The 18,800-nt window shown below is 39.7% G+C and overlaps 2 protein-coding genes across 2 annotated transcripts in view; one reads left to right on the top strand and one right to left on the bottom strand.

The window, feature by feature from the left end:
- FIRRM (FIGNL1 interacting regulator of recombination and mitosis) overlaps positions 1-18,800 on the top strand; it is a gene marked incomplete at its 5' end in the record, with an annotated part of 325,889 nt that overhangs the window by 20,956 nt on the left and 286,133 nt on the right. The gene's annotated exons all lie outside the window — the stretch shown is intronic.
- The window catches only part of F5 (coagulation factor V), an 86,878-nt gene continuing 68,627 nt past the window's right edge, over positions 550-18,800 (bottom strand). Inside the window, exons 17-25 of the mRNA XM_082439417.1 lie at positions 15,578-15,757; positions 13,594-13,710; positions 12,639-12,710; positions 11,697-11,800; positions 10,930-11,085; positions 8,547-8,691; positions 7,154-7,305; positions 4,112-4,294; positions 550-2,388 (exon numbers count right to left, since the gene is read on the bottom strand). Of these exons, the coding sequence (XP_082295543.1) occupies positions 2,245-2,388; positions 4,112-4,294; positions 7,154-7,305; positions 8,547-8,691; positions 10,930-11,085; positions 11,697-11,800; positions 12,639-12,710; positions 13,594-13,710; positions 15,578-15,757 (1,253 nt within the window). The 3' untranslated portion in view covers positions 550-2,244. The remainder of the gene's footprint in view (positions 2,389-4,111; positions 4,295-7,153; positions 7,306-8,546; positions 8,692-10,929; positions 11,086-11,696; positions 11,801-12,638; positions 12,711-13,593; positions 13,711-15,577; positions 15,758-18,800) is intronic.

Below are 18,800 nucleotides of genomic sequence, written 5' to 3'. Positions count from 1 at the left end.
CATATATACAATGGAATATTACTCAGCCATAAAAAGAAACAAAATTGAGTTATTTGTAGTGAGGAGGATGGACCTAGAGACTGTCATACAGAGTGAAGTAAGTCAGAAAGAGAAAAATAAATACCATATGCTAACACATATATATCTAATCTAAAAAAAAATGGTACTGATGAACCTAGTTGCAGGGCAGGAATAAAAAGATAGACATAGAAAATGGACTTGAGGACATGAGGTGGGAGGGTGAAGCTGAGGCAAAGTGAGAGTAGCATCGACATACACACACTACCGAATGTAAAATAGTTGGCTGGTGGGAAGCAGCAGCATAGCACAGGGAGATCAGCTCGGTGCTTTGTGATGACCTGGAGGGATGGGGTAGGGAGGAAGAGAGGGAAGCTCAAGAGGGAGGGGATATGGGGACATGTGTGTGCATATGGCTGATTCACTTTGTTTTGCAACAGAAACTAACACAGTATTGTGAAGTAATTATACTCCAATAAAGATCTATTAAAAAAAAAAAAAAAAGGACTGGCAGCTTCTGCTTCCTACCTCTTTTTTTTTTTTTTTTTTTTTATTTATTTATGGCTGTGTTAGGTCTTCGTTTCTGTGCGAGGGCTTTCTCTAGTTGTGGCAAGTGGGGGCCACTATTCATCGTGGTGCGTGGGCCTCTCACTATCGCGGCCTCTCTTGTTGCAGAGCACAAGCTCCAGACGCGCAGGCTCAGCAATTGTGGCTCACGGGCCCAGTTGCATCCGTGGCATGTGGGATATTCCCAGACCAGGGCTTGAACCCGTGTCCCCTGTATTGGCAGGCAGATTCTCAACCACTGCGCCACCTGGGAAGCCCCTGCTTCCTACCTCTTGAACACACTTGCTTTTGGGAGCCTCTATCACCCTATAAGAAGTCTAGATCACTTGTTGGAGACACCAAGTGAACAGACCACATGGAGAAGCCATGCAGTGAGGAGAGAATCTGAAACTACTTGGAGAGGGACAGAGGACCAGCTGTCCCAACACTCAGTTGAGCCTCCTGATGACTCTGGCTACAGTCACTGTCTAACTGTAAACTCACTAGAGACCCCAAATGAAGCCAGCAGTAAAACCACCCATCTGTGCCCAGTCAACCTACAGAATCAAGAGAAATAATAAATTAGTGGTTGTTTTAAGCACTAAGTTTTGGGGTGGTTTGTTCCACTAAAATAGATAGCCTCACCAGTGAGTCTCTCCCATGTGACTTAGAGGATACCAGAAGGCTCCTCAGTCTCAAAATGTCTGTAAAATCATTAGATGCCAAGTTCCCAGGGAAGGGAGTGCTTGAAAGGGGAAGGGAGAGGTGGAGGTTGGGGCCATAAAGAGAAAGGCACTGAGAGAGAATTTCAACTGTTTGCCACTTTGGGCAGGGGCCAGTTCTAGCAAGAACAGCTGCATATGGGCCAAGGGTTTCAACGCTCTGTATTACAGGTATTCACTTTCCTGTAGGTGAGCCTGTGTTTTGAAACAGTGTGCCATGTACTACCAGCTAGAATGAAGCCAAGGTTACATGTTCAGCCATCCCATGGTTATTTTAGATCTGTTCTATTAATGATCCCTAACCCTGAACATCAATATACGCAATCAGTCCCAAGGGAGACCAGGCCAGATTCACAAGTCCAGCAGGACCACTGAAAACATGCTTACTTGTATCTTTACTCGTGGAGGGTCAGAAAAATCATTATCATGTCAGTAAGACAGAGTATTTTAAGCACATGTCGTTTCATATAGTAAGACTTTTTCTCTCCACTGTCAAGAAAAACAAACCATTTAGAAATACTGTTTGTTTCCTATACTCTTAAATCATAGTTTCTTTAAAGAAAAATATAAGAATGAAAGTTATCCGGGTTTATAAATGATTTAATAGAGTAATATCTCTTTCATTAATGTGCATAGAGTTTGAGAACTATAATGAAGAATGTTAACTACATGAATATTTCTTTATATAGCATTTTTAATCAGTGAAAGATAAGCCTTTTCTTGTTGGTTCTTGATATTTTCCCATCTATACTCAAATTAATGCAGAGATAATAGTCATCATCTTACTTAGTGGTTATAAGGAGTTATAAAGGTTTCACATATAAAATTTTATTCTCTAATAGAAAAAAGAGAAATAGTGGAAAAATTTTAATATTTAAAATAGCTCTAAAATACATTGTCCACTCTAAATGGTTTGATATCTTTGAGTCCCTCCTATCTTTTAGAATAATCAATTCTATTAAATATCACAGCCAAAGAGTTCCAGGCGAAGTGCAATGCTTTGATTCCATGTTTTAGGAATGATGCGTATAAACCTGGAAATGACTGGTGGGTTGAAAAAGTTCTTCGCATGTCCTTTGATATTATTATTTCCTTCGAAAATCTGAAAGCAAAATATGAGAAAATCTTTAAGGATGGCATAATGGGTGTAAAAATCTTACACCTGAAGGTAACATAATATTGTATATCAACTGTATTTCAATTTAAAAAACTTATAATTTTTTTATCCTTTTAGTTCAAACTGTGGGCATTAGTGAACACATACAACATTATCACAAAGATGATCCTCAATCAATTATGAACTCACACTCCAGACATACCTCTTTAGTGATATCACCTCATCAGTGATCTGAGTTGAAACAGGGAAAAATAAAGAAATCTGATATGGTGCTGTAGAGCAGCTGCAAGAGCATATCTGTCTTTAGCCCCTTTGTAGCTATGTGACTTGGAGCAAATTACTTATAGTCTCTGATTATCCATTTCCTTATTGGCAAAATGGGGATAATAAATTTTACCTCATAGAAGTTGTTGTAAAGATTTTAAAGAGTATGTAAACATATGACAAGTCTTTATTAAGTGCCAGATAATGGGCACCAATAAATGGTTAGCTATTACTAACTTTTAAAATAAAATGCATCATGTATTTTTATTTATCCTTTTTGGTCATATGCCCTATATCATCAACTAAACTGTGTTTTAGGTGCGTTTCTGTCATCCCCAGCAAGTTCCCCAAGATTTACACGCATCAGAAGCTAAGTCACTATTTGTTTATAAAAATGATTTTTGCCCTACTATGAGGATATCTTGATACAGTGAGAAATAAACCAAACCAAACCTAACAAATAAACAACCCAGGGGTTTAGAGAGAAAGAGATTCAAATCCATTAACTGAGATTAAGTGCTGAGCCCATGGTGAGCATAAATGTCTATCCCCTTCTCCTGTGTTGCCCCTCCTACTGGTTTCAGCCCAATTCCCATTCCTGGAATATTAGGTTCATCTCCTTAGTTTTGCCTCTGGTAGTATTTTAAAACCGTATAACTAGGAATTTAGGAGTATAATGTACTAGTTCATCTTGCAGGAAATTAGTCTCCTCATCAGGAAGGATAACAATTGTTTTAATAACAGTATGACACAGAAAGATATATGGCCATGAGTATGTGAACAGCCATGAATAACAAGTACATCCAAGCTAATGCTAATATGGTAGAAGGTTTTCTAGACCCCTGTTACAGACTGTATGTTTGTGTCCTTCCAAAATTCATATGTTCAAGCCCTAATCCTCAAGGGGATGATACGAGGAGGTGGGTCCTTTGGGAGATGATTAGGGCTAGGATGGGGGTAGGTCCCTCATGGCATCTCTGTGTGTGCACGTACCAAGGAAGGCCATGTGAAAGCACAACCAGGAAGACTGCCCTCACCAAAAACCCGACCATGCTGGCACCCTGATCTAGGATTCTAGCCTCCAGAACTGTGAGAAATACGTGTTTTTTGTTTGTCACCCAGTCTATGGTAATTTGTTATACAGTCCAAGCAGGCTGAGACAACCCTTTCACCATCTTTCTCAATCAGAGCTAATTAAACTTCACACCAGCCCCTGCTGTTTTGTCCTCATTCTTTTATAGGTGGCTCAGTCAAAGCAGAAGGATAGTGTGCACGGTCCCTGTCCCAAGACCAGCTACCTACAGAGCTAGGACTTAGAAGACTTAAAGAGTGACGCATGTCAGTGCATGCTTATCAAATACAAAGAACGATTTGCAAATTTGAGGTTCTGTTCTCATCACAGCAGTTTTCAAATTATTTTCTTTTTGCCAAGATACCCCTGTACCTTGTCCACCAACGAGGATTTCTCTCTGTAAGGTTTCCATTCAACTCCCTGGTCACTGTACTGGATGGTGTAGCTCTTCACATACATTTCAGAGGACAGAGACTTGCAACCCTGTGTTACAATCGCTGTTATCTTCTTGATTTTGAGCAGATCAATTTGTAACCACTGATTGTTGTTGTTTGCCTATGAAAATGATTAGAACGTTAAAACCTTTGCTTTTTTAGACCAAGATACTCAGAAATGCACTGAGCTGGAAGGATTTCTTTTCTGTCTCATCCCTGAGGATTCCCTTTCTCCTAGAATCCTTCCCTGTTCCTTCTTGTTTATTGTCAGCAGGTTTATAAACTTTTGGAACATTTCACACATTGTACAACAGTTATTTGTTTACTTGTGTTCCTTACCTTTTGAGGGCAGGGACTTAGTTTTGTTTTCAGGTGTTCACCACGATGTATGGCCCACAGATGGTGCTCAACAAATAAATACATTTTATTTGAGAAAAAGTATTAAATTGCTAAATTACCTGTAAATATTTTTCTCTTAAGCAAGTTTATTTAAATGCTACGGTGATATTACTGAAGAGTTATCTGAGAAAGAATTAGATAGTATCCTCTCTCAATTTAACTTATTTTAGAAAAGCCCCACTTTTCTTTCCATTGCTAATGTCCAATAGGAGAAGTAGTCCAATTTCTTCTTTTCTGATATTTCAAATAAATGTAATATCTGAGAGACCTAATAAAGCTACACCCAGGGCTGGATATGGCATAGTAGTTATCCTGTCTCTGGCCTAACAAAATGCCTAATTTGATGATAGGCGCTTGGAGAAAGATGATCAGAAAGACTAATTGAGTTTTAGAGTAATCTGAGATTAATTTTCATTTTTGGGAGGTTTATCATGCCCCATAGTCTCATTCAATTCTATGTGAAATAGTGAATATTGATATATTTTCTCAACATCCCTCATATGTGCATGTCTGTATGTGTATATGTGTATACACATGTATGTATATGTGTAGTCACATGTTGTATTTTTAAAGCAAATTAATTGAATTAAAATGATTGTATTAGATAATTTTGGTTAATTTTGTAACACCCTCTAGTGACATCTGGTGGTGTTTTAGTGTGTCTTCAAATCAAGGTTGTACGAGTGATACAGAATTCATATACATAGCTAGGGGAGCTTTGTAGGTGTAAATTTTTTTTGGAGGCATCAAAGAGGTAGAGACACTTCAGTCTGCGTGCATACCTGCATATGTCTGGCTTAGATTTTCCACCTCTCTAAAGAAACCCTATACAAGACATTTCATACTATTGAAGGTTAAGTGAAACAAATAGTTTTGACCTAAAATTCCAGATTTAAAATGACAGCTTTAAAAATTAAAATTCGACTTTTATCTTTGCAGCCTTTACTATATCACAAAAGTAAGAGCAAATTATATAGAGAGCAAAATTTTTTTAAAGGCTGTAAAACGGAGGGTGGGATGACAAGGTTACACCATGAACAGGTCTAAAGGGCCATCTGGGAAAGAATTGGTTGATACCCTCTCTCTAACCTTTTTTTTTTGGCCGCGCTGCGTGGCTTGCAGATCTTAGTTCCCCCACCAGGGATCAAACCCAGGCCACCGGCAGTGGAAGCAGAGTCCTAACCACTGGAACGCCAGGGAAGTCCCTTTATTTTAGTTATATTTATTTTATTTTATTTATATTATAGAAATTAAATCAATATAATGTTACATAACATTATTACTTTTATTACTTTAACTTCTGTGGGTCTCAGTTCCCCCCTTTGCAAAAGTGCAAAATGAGGTGCTTGGGTTGCTTCAGATGGTGCAAGGAGCATAGATCTGTCTATCGGGAGAGTGGGATTCCTGATTCTGCCGCCAGGCTAAGCTAAAATTATTTAACCTCTTTTGCGTTTGGACTTAAAAGGAAAATCTGGACCAGATGCTTTGTAAAACCCTTTGCCTTTCTAACATTCTGTGATTCTGTGATGATCCAGAAATGAGTCTCAAGGCACAGACATAGTTGCCCAAGACTCTCTGTATGGGGCCCAGATTGTCTCTTCTACTTGCTCCCCTTGCATCACGCCATTCCCTCCTCCTTTATCTGGTGGCCTGATTTAAGATTAGGATGTGGGAGTCTATACAGAGTCCAGGGAATTGGAGTGTAGCTTCCTTAAGGGAGGGAGTTAGGAGGACAGAAAATAGGGAACCCGGATTAAGTTGATTGACTGGACTGTTCTGATTTCTGATGCCATTCAGATTTTTCAGGTCAGTCAAAGAATGAAATAAATATGAGTCAATTATTAATCGTTACCCTAGAACTAAGTTACCTTAATTACTCAATGGGCTAATATCAAGGGCAATATAACTCTCTGCGAGATGTTTACAAAACTTAGATCACAGATTTATAAACCTGGTTTTGCAGCATCTTATCAGGCTGCCAATTATCTAAAGGAATGTTACAAAGTTCTGAAAAAATGAGAACAAAAAAATTTAAATGACACTCTTAAGAAAATGAAAAATATTGCTAAATTCTGGAGAGAACAAAAAGAAAACAAGATGTTGCAGATCTAAGTCATTTATCCCTAATGGAAGTTGTCTCGATCAGGAGTTGGCAAACTACAGCCCAAGGCCAAACCTGGCCTACTGCCTGCTTTTGTAAATAAGGTTTTATTGGAACACAGCCATGTTCATGCATTTACCTATCCTTGACGGCTGCTTCCCTGCAACAATGGCAGAGTTGAGTAGTTATGACAGAGAATGTATGGCTCACAAAGGCTAAAATATTATCTGGCCCTTTGCAGAAAAATTTTGCCCACCCCTAGTCTAAATCAAGACCACAGAGATGATAACTTCTCTCTGAGCCAAAGTTCGAGCTAAAGCTATCAAGACAACACGCATCCTAGTTCTCAGACCTAGGATCATAATCTGCAGAAGCAGGAGATGATACTCTGGCTTCCCAGGCCCCCCATGTTCCCTGTAGTGAGGGCCTATGCTTTCTTCTGAAAGGCTGAGAGAATTCCATTTGCAGGGGACATTTCACCTTGGCTTGCCAGGCATTCACACGGCCCTGGGCATTAAGACGGGCACAGAAGGGTTCCCAGTAATCTCCCCACCAAGATTTTTTAAATGAGGAAGCTGTGATTTGCTTGTTTTCTATCTTTCCACTTTCCATACCCAGTGGTGTGGAGCATCCTGTCAAGAAAAAAGTAATGTGATTAATTATATACCACTGATATTCCTTGCATGGCATTTTGTACTTCAGAGGAGACAAGAAATAACATTACTGCTAAGTAATGACAAAAACAACCATCACAGCAATGAACATTTATTGTCCAAGTGCTAAACCCTGTTTTCAGGCTTCACATGTATTATTTAATGCTCTTAAATATCTCCATTTTACAAACGAGAAAACAAAAGCACAGCAAGAAAAAGTAACTTGACTAAAATAACACTGCTAGAAGAATCAGAAACTAGCTTTGAGCCCAGGCAGTCTGACATCAAATACCATGTTCTAAACATCTAAACTCATTTCCCTCCTTCAGTGAGTCATGGAACCTTTGTTATATTGTTTAAATATGTCTTTATTTTGCCTTCCTTGTTGAAGAATATTTTTGCTGGACAGGTGTGCCTGTATATTGATCTCCCTACCCCCTCAGTCCTTGAGCAGCTAGGTGGTGCCTAGATCAACCAAGCCCAGGGTGGATTGCTTCATTCTTTTACCCCAGACTGTGAGACAGATATTATATTTTATATGTGCTTTGAAGTGAAAAAATTTGGAAAGCACCACTTTAAGAGTCAGACAAGAAGAATAGTTGATAAAATCCTTAAGCATCTTGTTATATATAGTAGAATTTTATTATGGCCATTTATGATTATCTAGATTTATTTATACCACAGGTCACATTACATCCCCTGAAAAATAGAAGCTTACATAGAAAAGGCTTGGGTACCTACACAGAGTGTGAAACAGAATACAGAGTTCAAGCAAGGTTTCAGGAAGTTGGGAGGCAGATTTATATTTCATAAACATTCACTGAACACCTAATATACGCCAGTAATGTTGCTAGATACTTTTATTACATTAAAGTCTGAGTGACGTGGCTGGAAGACTTTGGAAGAGTCAGACCTAGTTTGACTCTCAGTTCTTACTGAAGATGGGCTGATGGAGGTCATTCTTCCCTAGGGCCCTTCCTTAGAGGATCAAGGCAGTATCCATATGATTCAGGAATTGTTCAGAGAACCTGCCCTCTGGCTGGTAGAACCAGTCTCAGTCTAGATCACAATGAGAGTTTACCTGACTGGAAACTCTGTTTCACAAAGGTTTTTCTAGGAACCTAAGTGAAGAGAACTAAAAACTCTACCCATTCTCCCTTACCCCCCAAATCTTGATTTTCTGAGTGGCAGCTAGAAAACAATGCATCTGTGTTCCTTACCATTAACCTCGCAACCTTGCAGCTCCAATCGAAGGGCAGGTTTGTTATAGGATTTAGTTGGAGAGATCCTAATATATCTAGCCACAACAGGTGGGTCAAACTGATTCTCTTTTATTGTAGAGGCATCCGAATTGCCATTAAAATACTAGAGGAAGAGAGGAAAATTTAGTTACATAACAATTCTCTATAAAGTGATTTTATATAATAATAAAATTTTCATCCAATTTCATATTGTAATATTAAGTTTTCATGTAGCCTGAATCAAATTAATTTGGTCTTAAAAGACAACTGGGAATACTTCCACTTCAGGAAGATGGTATACTTTGCCATATTCCTCCTGCTAAGTACAACTGAAAACATAAAAAGACTGTGAAAGGTGGAGAAAAGGCAGACTGGCTAGGGTTCTCAGGACCCAAGGAACAACACAGTGGTGAGTCCCCTGGGTTTTCTTTTTACTGCATATACAGACTTATAAGTAAAGAAGCCAGGAACCAGGAAACACGAATAGGTGCAGACAAAAAAAAAAAAAAAAGCCAGCAAAAGCCTTCTTTCTCTAGCCTCAGGATCAGAAAAGAGCAGTCTAGCAAGACAGAAAACTTTCAGATAACAATTATTCTACTTCAAGCCAAACATCATAGAATAGAAAACACTGTGGCCCCTTTCCTACCCACAGCAGCAAAGGCTAACTGGGGAGCCTAGACTTCCATGCTCATGAGACTGTAAGGAGGCACCCCAACACCCTGACTGGGGTTGTGTCAGAGAAAGCCACATAGAGACCCAGGATCTTCATCTCTTCCAGCTTCTAATAAGGCTCCCACTCCTGCAGTGTCAGTGGATACCCTCCCATCCCCGCCCAGCAGCAAAGAGGAGGGGTTCCAGCTCAGGTGTCAACAGAGGAGGCCAAGTAGGGAATGGACTTTGACCTCTACCTGGCAGTAAAGAGGCTGTGCCCCATCCCATTTCCCTGCCAGAACAGTGTCAGGAAGAGCCAACTAAAACAAAAGAGCGGATATCAGTAATACTGAAAACAGAAAAGCAATAGATAACAGCAATGAAACAAAGGGCCAGTTATTTGAAAAGATTTTTAAAAATTGGCAAATCTCTAGCAAGACTGACAAAGCAAAAAAGAAGAGATGCAAATTACCAATATCATAAATGCAATAGGCAATATCACTACAGACCCTGCAGACATCAAAAGGATAATAAGAGAATACTACAAACAACCCTTACACATAAATTTAACAACTTAGAGGAAATGGACCAATTGACTGAAAAAACACAAACTATCCAAATTCACCCAATATGAAATAGATAATTTGAAGGGCCTGTAACTATTAAAGAAATTGAATTTGTAATTTTAAAATTCCCAGAAAACAAATCTCCAGGTCCACCTGGTTTTGCTGGTGAATTATACCAAATGTTTAAAGAATTAACACCAATACTAGATTATCTCTTCCAGAAAACAGAATAGAAGAGCACACTACCTACTTTATTTTATGAAGCTAGTATTACTCTGATATTAAAACAAAAAAGACAGTATAAACAAATAAAACTACACACAAATATCCCTCATGAACACAGATGCAAAAATCTTTAAGCTATGGAGTTTAACTGTAATTTGTGTACTGTCTCCAATACTGATTGGTAAGAACCATAATTTAAGATTTTCATGATCTATTCTAAGGTATAGTGCAAATAATTTATTATTAGATATAGCTAAATGATAATATAGAAGATAGTAACATAGTAAATGATTTACAGAAAAAATGAAACTGATTCAAGGTTATCAGTATAATAATGGTGGACTGACTCCTTGCATTCCGATAGCTTTCTTTGGCGAGGGGGGTGAGGGAGAAGGGGGAGAATTAGGGCTGGTATACTTGGGTCATTGGGAATAAACTGGCTGAGCCCCTGGACAATTCAACAGGGGAAAGTCACTCCTCAGGCATGGCAGCAAAAAAAATAATGTGAGAATCACACTGCCTCAGAGCAACACTACTATTTCCTTCAGTTACACTGAAATAAAGAACAAAATAAAATGTAAGAGTTAGTAAAATCAAAACTCTTGGTGGCCAATTTTTAGCATGAGCTCTTGAAGGCACAAGACCAGATATTCTACCCTACTGCATATCATCTGCCAATCTGAGAAGTCTGGGTATTTAGTTTGATTATAAAGAGATTTTTTTTTTTTCAAATTTTATGAAGTTTTGAAATTTCAGAAGTCAAGCTTATCCCTCCAATTTGTAATATATAGACACGTCATTTTACCACCTTCCTCCATAAGACACTAAGAAAGCCATTTGTATTTATAACACCCAGAAAGGTATTTTTAAAAAAGATATAGTAACCCTAGGCTCAGGAAGAAACAACAATGCACACAGACCATCACGTTCCTAGTGCTGTTCCCTTTGAAGATCCGCCAGTTTGTCCGGTCAGAGCTGTAAGCCATAAAGAACTCGGTGGTGTAGTAAGACTTCAGGTAGTGTTTGGCACCTTGCGTCTGGATCCCTGTGAACAGGACTTCCCTTTGCATGTCTACCTGCAATATAGAAAAGCCACTAAGCATAACCATCCTTGTCAACAAGTCACACACTGCCTTAATTCATTGTACAACTAACCTTCTTTAGAAAAAAGAACCAACACCTAACAAACTAATAAAATGGCTAGGAGCAATCCGTATTTGAGCACAGGGTACCTGAACTTGAATCCAAACTCAACCACTAACTAATGTATGTGACATTGGGAAGTTAGTTAATCCCTCTGTACATTAGGTTTTTTTTATCTGTAAAATGGGATATTACTAGAAATAACCTCATAGGGTTCATTTTGAGTATGCAAAGTACTTAGAATGGTGCCTAGCACCTAGTAATTGTCATTTCCCCTAACAACATTGCAAGAACAACAAGAAGAAATTATTAAATCACTGTCATTTTTATTATTACAGGGAATCCCCTGGCAGTCCAGTGGTTAAGACTCTGCACTTGCTCTTCTGAGGGCCTGGGTTCAATCCCTGGTCAGGGAACTAATATCCCACAAGCCACGTAGCACTGCCAAAAACAAAAACAAAAACAAAAACAAAAACAAAAACAAAACACCGCACATTTTTACTATTACAGTAGCAGTAAATATTATCAGGTTAATAAGATATACCTGGATCCAAGGCTTAGGGTTAAATTCTGTTGAAAGTTTTTCTGCGATCCAAGCATTATATGATCCACCATTGTTCAGTCTTGCTAATTTGGGTTCCCAATAACCTAAATCCAAAGGACGAAAAAAATTTATTCTGAATTAAAAAACAAACAAACAAAAAACACCATACAGCTAGCAATTTCTCAAGTGAGTTTAGTCCCAGCGGAAAACCAGATTCCTAAAGGAACTTCTGTTGCAATTAGGAGACCAGGTAGTTGACGCGGGCCTCAGCTACTAAGTCAGTCCCTGATGATGAAATCTTGGTTTCAGGCCTGTGCTTGGCCAGCTGTCAACTACCACCCACCCCCTTTCTGGCAGATAGGTCATATTTATTTTTTCTCAGTTATGGTGATGTGGTTTCTGCCTAGTGTGCCTGCCTAACAGAAAGACATGGGAGGAATTTATGGGAGCCTCATGATCCCTTACAATTGACCTTTTGATGTTGGGAAGAGTTTGAGGCAGAGAGAGGAAACTTAGGAGGAGTTCCTGACACACAGTGGGTGAACAAAAAATTTCTTGAACAGATGCATGGTTGATGCAGCAAAGGGCTCTATTAATGGGGACTGTAATACCTGGCCTATAAGACCCTGTGAATCTGGCTAGAATATTACACGGGTTAGTTCCATTGACATCTTACATTCTACAAAAAACAGAGTAATGAGTAATTTCTGCTTAGAGAATACATATAACAAAGTAAAATTTCCATGGTTAGAGATTACTGACCTCTAGGGGGTCAGTAATTAGATATTTTACTGCTGTTTTACTGTGTTGTGGTAGAGAAAAGCCTAGAGAGGAGCAATGGCCCATGGATTCAATAGGCAGCGTTGTCATGTACAGTTTTGCAGGCCGTATACAGCACAATTGTAGGAGGTGCCTTTTACAGGCTATGACGCTACTACTTACCCCAAAACTCAGAAGCCTTGATCTGTGAATCAGCTATGAGACCAGTGCTTAGTCCCACTGGCATTTTACAGTCTACAAAAAAATAGAACAATGAATAATTTTTGCTTAGAAAGTACATATAATAAAGTAAAATCTCTATGGCTATAGATTATACCTCTAGTGGGTCAGTAATTAGATGTTTTCACCTACCTGTGTGGCACTGACTTAAATATGCCTGACCATAAAATCGTAAATGTACTAGCAAGAACTGGTACTTTAACAGAAATTAAAATTAGTGACGCCCTAGTGGAAGACAACTTATCCTGAAGTGCAAATACTTTTTAAATTGATTTCCATCTGTTTGTATCTTAAAATAAGCCATTTTACAATATTAAGTACTATCCCTCATAAGACTATGTTCTCAAAAGTTGACCTGAAAGTTACAATGTTATTTATATACTGATCAAAGAAGGGAATACTAGCCACTGAACTATCTGGATGTTGACACAGTGCTTGGTACTCAACAGGTGCTTAATAAGTGCTGGCTTGCTGGCTGGCTGGCTGGTTGGATGGACAGACGGATGGACAGATGGAAACTGTGTTTCTCGAATACTGAAATGCCAAGTTCAGTGACTATCTCGGTCACAGTTGAATTCCTGGTTTCTCTCCCCTCCTCTACTCCGGGAGTCTGGAGAATTTCTTATGTTCACTTCCCCATAGATCACAAATCATGAAGGAGGATGCTTTATATTGGTTCCTCAAATGAGAGGAATGCCTTTGGTTTGAACCATTTGGCTTAAAACTGATGTTTGCAGTATAGTCAGACTATAGGTCAGAATAAAAGAAATTACTGCTACAGATTACGCCTCTGTTATGTCAGAGTTCTCAGAGTTGAATATTTCCAATCTAAAAATTGGTAATATTCTAGGGACAGGCACTCTCCTGCTAAAAATATAATGTGGCTCTTGGATGATACCTCTGTCTGTGATGAGAAATGGCGTTTGCATCCCTGCTCTCTGGTTTTCTCCAACTTCTGTGTCTAGGAGCCACCAACCAGGTTTTGATGCCTTCATTTCAAGAGTTTTAAATGAACCTAAAATAGAGAGTAAAGGACAACATTGCATACACAAAGATTAACAGGTTAACATTGGTTGACCACTACCAAAGAATCCTAAAATCCCTGAATTGCAAGTGGTTTAGAATATAGCTTAAGAGTTACCCATTTCTCTTTAGGCAGGACTGCAGGTGTAACGAAGAGATCAAAACAAAACAACAGTGACAACACACACAAAAACTTACTAAAAATAAATTGCCCTGGGACTTTAAAAAATCTCCAACACCCCTTACTAGGAAGAAACTTTCATTTATCTAAATATAATGTTACAAGTTAACCCATATATAATACAGCTTATCAAAGCAACCTTGAATGATATGTCATTGGGCCTCAAAAATATTGTACATGTTTCCTGTCTCTCTCTTCATTTCTCTAGTTTTTCTTTTTTATCTGAGAAAATTAAAATAAAACATCCTTCCCCCATGTTTCAATTTTTCTATAAAGTTTACATTTTAGAGAGAGATGTACAAAAATTGTTTCAGAAAATCACTGAAAGAATGAGCTTTCTGAAACCTCTGATTATCCATTCTGGTATTTAACATTACCTACCGCCAGTTAATACTTAAATTCTGCTGACTATAATATGTGACCATTTCCTAGATTGTGAGTAAAAAGTAATAGCTGATGGTCATCCTCCTCAAACACGCTAAAAAAGACCTCCAGCCTTCTACTCTCTAATGCAGATATTAGGTATGAAGATTTAGGTGGGCCAGCGAACCCCAGCTTCTCGCAGGCTCATGGAAAGGATGACTGATCCGATAACACTTGGTGAAAAGTTAGGAGTGAGTTTGACCTAATCCTTTCTGCCCCTGATATTAACAGAGTGGGTCTTTATAGATTTGTTAATGAGAAACTGGCATGTTTCAAACAAACAAGGACCCTTTTACCCCATCCTTAACTAAATCGGGCCCATTTGGGCTTGGGTGCCTACATCTGAGGCTGATTCACACATCAACCTCCCCACCCAAAGTCCTATCAAGGGACTGCCCTGATTAGTTTCTCAGATCGCATTTATGGAAGGTAGGCTGCTTGTTAAAAATGCAAAAAAATGTTAAAAATCCTGGGCCCCTGCCCAAGTTCTATCAGATCAAAGTCTCTGAGAGCAAAATCTCTCAGCATCTGCGTCTTAACCAGCTTTGTAAATTTGTATTATGTCCACCGCAGTTTGAGGATCAATGGCATCTAGCACTTACACCTCCACTCACACACCTACGATACACACCTACAAACCATTCACTGGCACATAAAAATCCTTCTTGATGATTGTAGTTTGTTTAAACCTTATCATTATTTTGCATATGAAAAGCTTTAAATACCTTTATTATTCTTTAGCTTTTATGATCATTTAAAAATATATTTTTCCACTCATGAGTCAGTTTAAGGTTCAGATTCCTACAGTCACTTGCCCAGAGATATCAGGGTGATAGAGTGAGCAGTAGAATTCAAGAACCCCGAAATCCTGGTAAGTTTCTGATCTCCGCCCAGCAGAAAGCTTTAGCTGCCTGAACCTCGTGGGATTCATTTTGTGATCTGCTTTAGACCTGGCCTGCGTGACACGTCACGGCTTGGAAGAATCTGCACTAGACAGAGCGTCTCTGTAGAAGAAAGTTGGGCTGCACATTTAGTCCGTGTGGTGCTACAAAGAGTAAAGACATTTAGCTGACTCTTCTGTATCCTGCATGCAGGTTTAGAATATGGCTTTGCCCAGCATCCAAGCCAGAGCCCATGCTTTAACCCCTTTGGAAGGAGAGGCACAAGGAGGGAACGAGGAAGAGTTACAGATGCTAAGATTGTCTGCTCTCGCCATTTTGTCACAGGGACCTCTTTTCATTGCCGAGATCTTTACCAGGCAGAAGAGGCCAGACCCCTAACTGGTGCTGTTGAGTGCCATTTTCCAGCAGGGTCTGGCCATGAAAGTGAACCACATGAATGTCCTGGGAGCCGCCTATGTTCAGCAGGTGCAACCTCACCCACTCTTGCTCGTACATTCTCAGGCCAGGCAAGTTGTAGATCATCCCATTAATGGCTGTAAGGACAGAGAGTTGCAATCAATCAAAAATCTGTGTACATCAGGAAAGAGGAAATATGAGGCCTCCCGCTCACCACCCATCTTCTTTATTACTCTGCATGCCCAATCCCACCCAGACATAGTAAGGGGCCCCCTATATGTCATAATATCAGTAAGAGGCTGAAACAGAGCCACCTTTTCCTTCTCACACCAGCCTACTGCAGAATTGTGGGTGAGTACCCTTTCCAAAGCAGTTTATCACTCTTTTCCCCAGATTTACACTTTTCCTGTTCTGTGCTTTATCCATTTATTGTTTATAGTATGAATTTTCCTAGGCTACGAAAAGGGTAAGGACTAATGTGGGCAGATAAGTGAACTCTAGTCTTTAGAGGAAAGAGGGTAAGCGAGGGGATATGCAGTGTATCACCCTAAGGCCTCCTAAATTCAGAGATAGTTCCAGGCAAAATTAGGAAGTCGGTCTTTTTTTTTTTTTATTAGTTTATTTATTTATTTATTTTTGGCTGCATTGGGTCTTCGTTGTTGGGTCTTCGTTGCTGCACGCGGGCTTTCTCTTAGTTGTGGCGAGCAGGGGCTACTCTTCGTTGTGGTGCGTGGGCTTCTCATTGCAGTGTCTTCTCTTGTTGCAGAGCTCGGGCTCTAGGCATGCGGGCTTCAGTAGTTGTGGCATGCAGGCTCAGGAGTTGTGGCGCATGGGCTTAGTTGCTCCGCGGCATGGGGGATCTTCCCGGACCAGGGCTCGAATCCGTGTCCCCTGCATTGGCAGGCGGATTCTTAACCACTGCGCCACCAGGGAAGTCCAGGAAGTTGGTCTTTATCTTTGTTGTACCCACCAGCCTTAGACATTCATGTTTATTCTCTCGTTTGTCTGATTGCTCCTCTGCCCCCTTCCCAGCTTGGATGTCTAGGGTTCTCAGACTTTATCAACTCTCTCCTTACTGAAATATGTGTTTTTTTTTGTTTGTTTGTTTTGTTTTTTTGTTTTTTTAAACTTTTTTTTTTTTTTTTTTTTAAAGAATTTCACTTTATTTATTTTTTGGCTGTGTTGGGTTTTTTTCGTTTCTGTGCGAGGGCTTTCTCTAGTTGTGGCAAGCGGGGGCTACTCTTCATCGCGGTGCGCGGGCCTCTCACTATCGCAGCCTCTCGTTGCGGAGCACAGGCTTCAGAGGCGCAAGCTCAGTAGTTGTGGCTGACGGGCCCAGTTGCTCCGCGGCATGTGGGATCTTCCCAGACCAGGGCTCGAACCCATGTCCCCTGCATTGGCAGGCAGATTCTTAACCACTACGCCACCAGGGAAGCCCCGAAATATGGGTTTTTTAAGCATCTGATAAACTTGATCACCCTAAAAAATGAATACATACAAAATTTTAATGATAAAGCTTAATGCTACCACGTACTTAATTGGGACTGAAGTGAGGGAAGTTTTGGTGGTGGTGGTGGCTGTTGTTTATTCTTCTAAAGTTAAAGGAACTACTGTGGAATTTCAGGAGCCAGGAAAGTGAATTTTTGGAGGGAGAAGAGTTGAGATCATTTTGGCGCTCTTAAAATTATATCAGGTATGAAAGTGCCTGTCTACATACTCATAACACCAGCCTCACCTCCTCATCTTAGTTTCTGTGTAAGAAATAGATCTCCTAAAAGTAAAAGGTATCTCCAGTGGTTATTAGGTCAGCACTGCTAAACCATTACATCAGGATACAAAAGTGAAGACGCTCAACAGAGTAGGCACTCAGTAAACATTTGATAAATTGAGCTGAGTGAATAAAATTCATTCATTTGTTTACTAATCCAACACATATTTACTCAGTGCATACTGCAGAGGCCAGGCATAGGTGGTCTGCTTATCAAATACCCTGATAAGTTCTACAGTGGAAGATTACCAAATTACAGAGATTTAGACGACAATACATTTAAAACTAAAACTATACTGGATGCATTTTACGCTTTCTTTGAAGAATCAGGAAGCAGGGCCTCGAGGGTACTCAGCAAGTAAAGGGCATAGCTAAGAAATAGGCCTGTCTGATTCTGCAGTCTGTACTTTCCACTAGGTTGAGAGATTTTCAGAGGATGTGTTTCCTACCCCTGAGACCAAGCACCCTGGGCTGAAAGGCCTAGAGATTATAGGAGAAGAGAAAAGAAAGCTCTGCTTGGAGTCTGTGGGGCAGCTCTCAATTGACTCTATCCTAGACTGCTTAATAGAATTTCTTAACCTTGTGTGATAAGCAGAATCCAGAGAGTGGGGTTTTGGAGCAGCTTGTAAATCATATTGTTTCCTTTCCTGTACGCCAAAGTGTTTTTACAGGTGAGATCAGATCGTATTCCACACTTACAGAAGTTTAATAAGGAAAATAAGCGAAAAAAGGGTAGCCTGAGTATATAAATGGGGTGGGAGAGGGAGCATAGACCGACTTAGCCTTGATGACTGGCTGGGGAGAGGAGGTGGCAGTGAACTGGATATTGCTTATAATGTCTTTTTTTTTTTTTTTTTATTCCTGAAGCAATAGCAGCTTTCTTCTTTCCTATTACCCTGAATGACTGACCCATCACCCAAAGCACAGGACCTTCCTGATCGGAAATCTCATAGAAATCACCTCCATTTATCAAACTCTGAAAACAGGGTCTTCATTTGTCTTCTGATCCCTAAGTCATTCTATTTGTTGTTCACCAAATCCTAAATTCTGCCTTCCTCTAAAACTGTAGTTCCGTTGCCAATTTACAGACAAAGTTCCTGAATGGATTTCAGAGTAGATATGCTTTCCTCGCTTTTCCCACCCAAATGCTCTCTTGGCACCCTTCTTCCATTAGCTGGCTACACAGTTTCCTATATCATTTTCTCCACATATGCTTTGGGTGCCACCTGGGAACTGCTGAGAGCTACAAATATTACAGTCATTCTTATTTTGAAAGTACATGTGGGCGATCACTTCTACATAAATAATTGATCCTTTAGAGATCAAGAAACAGTTTTATTAACTGTTTAAATAGCAGAATAATGCTAATTCCTTTCCAATTTATGTTACCAACTGAAGCACACTGGCTTTTT

This window comes from Balaenoptera physalus (genome assembly GCF_965194825.1).
Source record: "Balaenoptera physalus genome assembly, chromosome: 1".
Lineage (NCBI taxonomy): Eukaryota > Metazoa > Chordata > Mammalia > Artiodactyla > Balaenopteridae > Balaenoptera > Balaenoptera physalus.
The sequence above is the reverse complement of the archived record's forward strand: the minus strand, read 5'-3'. Positions and strand labels throughout refer to the sequence as shown.